The sequence below is a fragment of the Solanum tuberosum genome, unplaced genomic scaffold (assembly GCF_000226075.1).
Source record: "Solanum tuberosum cultivar DM 1-3 516 R44 unplaced genomic scaffold, SolTub_3.0 scf00019, whole genome shotgun sequence".
Taxonomy (NCBI): Eukaryota; Viridiplantae; Streptophyta; class Magnoliopsida; order Solanales; family Solanaceae; genus Solanum; species Solanum tuberosum.
The window spans coordinates 818,815-822,691 of NW_006238945.1; the positions used below are offsets into that span (position 1 = coordinate 818,815).

At 31.9% G+C, this 3,877-nt stretch overlaps 1 protein-coding gene across 1 annotated transcript; it reads right to left on the minus strand.

Annotated features, from left to right (window-relative positions):
• Nucleotides 1-423: 423 nt before the first annotated feature.
• LOC102592513 (phospholipase A1-IIgamma-like) lies at nt 424-2,025 on the minus strand. The gene is made up of 3 exons (XM_006340520.2): nt 1,596-2,025; nt 1,208-1,513; nt 424-1,126 (listed from the first exon to the last, which is right to left on the minus strand). Exons 1-3 carry the CDS (start codon nt 1,920-1,922, stop codon nt 530-532), a joined length of 1,230 nt encoding a protein of 409 aa, XP_006340582.2. The 5' UTR covers nt 1,923-2,025; the 3' UTR covers nt 424-529.
• Nucleotides 2,026-3,877: the final 1,852 nt, after the last annotated feature.

Genomic DNA, 3,877 nt, shown 5'->3' on the forward strand with positions numbered 1-3,877 from the left:
AAGATGCCTAACGTGAATGATGCCTTTTCAAGTAAAAAGGTGACACCCATTCTTTGTTATGTCCCGAAGGCAAAGAGGACGAAGGACAGTCTCTCAAGTTGCGCATTATTACTCATCCTTTGACATGTGATGTGATCTCATATATTTACTACTCCTATTTCTTATAACTTGACGCTCTGCAGGGTATAAATTTGTAAGATGAGATGACATTAATTGGACATTGCATTCATATAGTACTGGACTCATCATTTGTAGCCCAATAAAATAGACAAGCCATATGAACTTGGAGTTTCTGTTAAATCCACATTCACTATACTTGAATAATTGATGTAATAAATTAAGTTACACAATTTATTTGGATTAAATCTGTATTTAAAATATAGTTCAAATTATTTTTAATCCTATTAAATCTAAATCCCTACATATATATTACTTTACCAAATTTGTTCAAGAATTGTCAACACTCGTATAATATTTCTCAAACGGCCGAATACATAACATCTTTTTATTAATACAAACAAAAGTCCATTTATGCATAAACAGAATCATCATCATCCTCATGATCCATCAACTTCCAAGATCCATCATCTTGTTGTACCATTCCATTATTTTTCTCAACCCACCAACAAGTTGGTACACAATATTCATCCTTCAATGCATTTAAATGCTTATTAACGAGTGAAATATCGCGTCGTACTTCAAGCTTAAATCCACCATTAGCCCCTTGATAACCAGCAACTCCATGCATGTGAGCTTCTAAGCTATGCCAGCTTCTTATATCTCCAGGTACTTTTAAATACTTCGATTTTGTTGTATCAATAGCTAGTTCAACTCCGATTTCAGAGTAGTCTATCAAGGGATAATTTGGAATTATGTCAAGGCAATTTGTAACGCGTAAAATTCTAAGATTTTCTAGCTTAGAAAATGCATTCACGAAACTTGAATCTCCCACTCGTGGACTTGCAAATAAAATCGCTGTCACTAGACATCCTTTGTTGAATCCATTCACAACTATGTCAATTGCGTTAAGCGTTCCAACTGCTGCCCCCATGCTATGACCTGTTATTGTTATGCTCATTTTTTCACTTTTGTATTCTTCTACCAATCTCTTTACTTCCTCAACCACCTAATAACAAATTCATGTGAGCAATCGAACATGTTCATATAAATTAAAATGTTGAGAGTATTTAAGGTCATGAATATTTACCTGGTCTCTGACACTTGTGTTATTGAAGGGTGATCGTGGATCTTCTGAAGTATAAATAGAGTACCAGCCTCGATGTATTTGAGGGTCAGTGTTACCTCTAAAGATTTCGGGTGCTGAAACTTGAAAAAAATCAAGATCATTTACCCAATCCAAAGTTTGAACAGTTCCTCTCCAAGAAATAAGAATTTCTCTTCTTCCTAATGCTATTTTCCCCTCATCTGTACACACCGCAATAAAACCTATCCAATTTGATTCCTTGCTCCATGACTCCCTTGACAATGATTTAACGATAAACGCTTCAGGTACCTGGATGGATGAAATAATTAAAAACCACTATTTGTTTAATCTTCTTTTAAATCATGCAAACAAATATCTATTTATATATAACCTGAATTGAAGATGTTGCGTACAAATATTTTGTTACGCGATACTTGAAGGGATTGTGATCTTTGTCAAGCCCTACTTTTGTAAAGAGATTATTCTTGGAATATCGATTATTCCCTGCATTTTTGGAAGCCTTGTTAGAATTGAAGTTGTCATAACTTGCTTGAGCCATTTCTCCATAGTGAATGATATATCGACGTAGATCGTAGTTTAAAGGATCCATAAGGCCTTCCCAGTTGTTCTTCCCACTAAGAAGCATCCATCTTTTTGCTATAGTACTATCCGTCTTCTCTGTGCTTTTCTTCATTTTTCTTTTAAACCAGTTTCTCATCAAACCTTATTATCGTTGCCTTGTTGATATAATAAACAAGTGATATATCGTGGGATTTTAATATGAACCCTCAGTTGGGCAAATATATACGTGAAATATTGTAGAAAATTATACCAAATTCTGAACCATAATTTCATCAAGAACTTATTCTATGTTTTGTAGTTGCTTCTTTATTACTCCAAATTGAAATCATTAAAATATAGTAATTCTTCTGTCTCAATTCATGTGACTTACTTTATTTTTTAATCAATCCTAAAAAGAATGACATATTTCTATAGTAAGTAATTAACAATTTAACTTTAAAATGTCTATTTTATCCTTAATGAAATGATTTATAACCACAAAAATTTCTATCATGCATTTTGAACCACAAATTTTAAAAATATTTATTTCTTTTTTAAACTCACATAAAATAGGACAAAGGGAGTAATATATTTGGGAACGTGACGCTCCTTGTACTCGAAGCTGCGGCCGGCACCACTGTATCACTTAGCTTCTAAAATAGGAATGTCCTTGCTTTAAAGCAAAAATAATAAGAAAGCAATATATGGAATAAAGATAGTGCTTGCATGTTAGACAAGGCAACTACTGCAATTCATGAATATTATTGGCTCCAAGGTTTCCCTATTAGATGTTCCAAATTGGAATAATTATCTTTAGATCCTTTGCTTACATACTATTACCAAGGATTAGGGATGGTAATGGGACAGTTGGGGGAGTTGCGGGGTGGGTTGAGCTTTAACCCAAAAAAAATTCCAACCCGCCCTGTATAGTAAAAATGTCGGATTTTAATCTGATATGCATCAATTTGCATAAACTCACTTCATCCCGCCCCACATGTAAAAAATATTATTTTTAGCATAAATTTATCCATTTCAATTAGTATTACGACTATTATAATATTAAAATTTGATTAAACAAAAATTTAGAACCTCAAAAGTTGTGAATCTAAAAATCTTTATTTTTATGCATTATGTTGAGCCATCTCAAAACAATTTAGCATTGTTATTTAATTTATAAATTATATTTTCATAAGAATACAATTTTAGTTCTGGTAATAATACATGAACTTTTAGATTTTAAATTTGAGATACTCAATTGTGATTTTCTTATTTAATCTAAAAAATGTGGAATAGAAATATTAAGGTGGGATCTTTTTTTTTTGGTATGAAAAAGAACGCTTTACTTAATGTATTTAATATTCTTATAATTTGCATTCTAACTGTGTAAAGTTTAGCGAGGAAGTGATCAAAATAGTCGTTAATCTATAGGGGTTGAATTATTTTGGTCCTTTATATATATCACCTTATCCAAATAGTCCTTAATGTATATAAAAAGAGTATCAATTTGATCCTTAGCCCTAAAAACTAACTGAAACATAAAAAATTGTTAAATTTAACAGTGGATCCCACACTCTGCTTTCCTTAGCTCCCTTGAATTGGAATAAATCATTAACTGATCTCTTGCATAGTAGCCCCATATAGCGTTTCCGTTTAAATAATTATTTGCTAGCTCTTGTATAATGGTTGATATACTAATTATTCTCTTATTGGCATAAAAATTGGGTATCTCGCTTTTTTGTATCTCTGGTTGCTGTTCGATATCTTCCGGTATGATCATATCTTTTGTTAGTCCTATCTTTACCACTTGTTTCGGAGGTTTTATTTCCTCGTATAATATTTTTTTTTGAAATTTGGAGAAACTTTTGAATGTAAGAGAGGATTTTGGCTGTGAAAAGAAGAATAAATCAATTGGAAATTGAAGAAAAAATGGTGGAAAAAGAAGATGGAAAAGAAGAAATGGCAGAAGAAAGAGGGTGGAAGAAAGGATCCACCAAGTGTGGGACTCACATTTAAGTTTAATCGTTTTTTTTAGTTAGTTTTTAGGGCTAAGGACCAAAATGATACTATTTTTATATACATTAAGGACTACTTGGATAATGTGATATATATAAA

Bases quoted from the DNA above. Each gene is read 5' to 3' on its own strand.
- LOC102592513 (XM_006340520.2), bottom strand. From the start codon at position 1,922: ATGAGAAACTGGTTTAAAAGAAAAATGAAGAAAAGCACAGAGAAGACG. The intron at 1,514-1,595 runs GTTATATATAAA...TCATCCATCCAG, and splicing joins ACGCAACATCTTCAATTCAG to GTACCTGAAGCGTTTATCGT. The intron at 1,127-1,207 runs GTAAATATTCAT...ATTTGTTATTAG, and splicing joins ACACAAGTGTCAGAGACCAG to GTGGTTGAGGAAGTAAAGAG.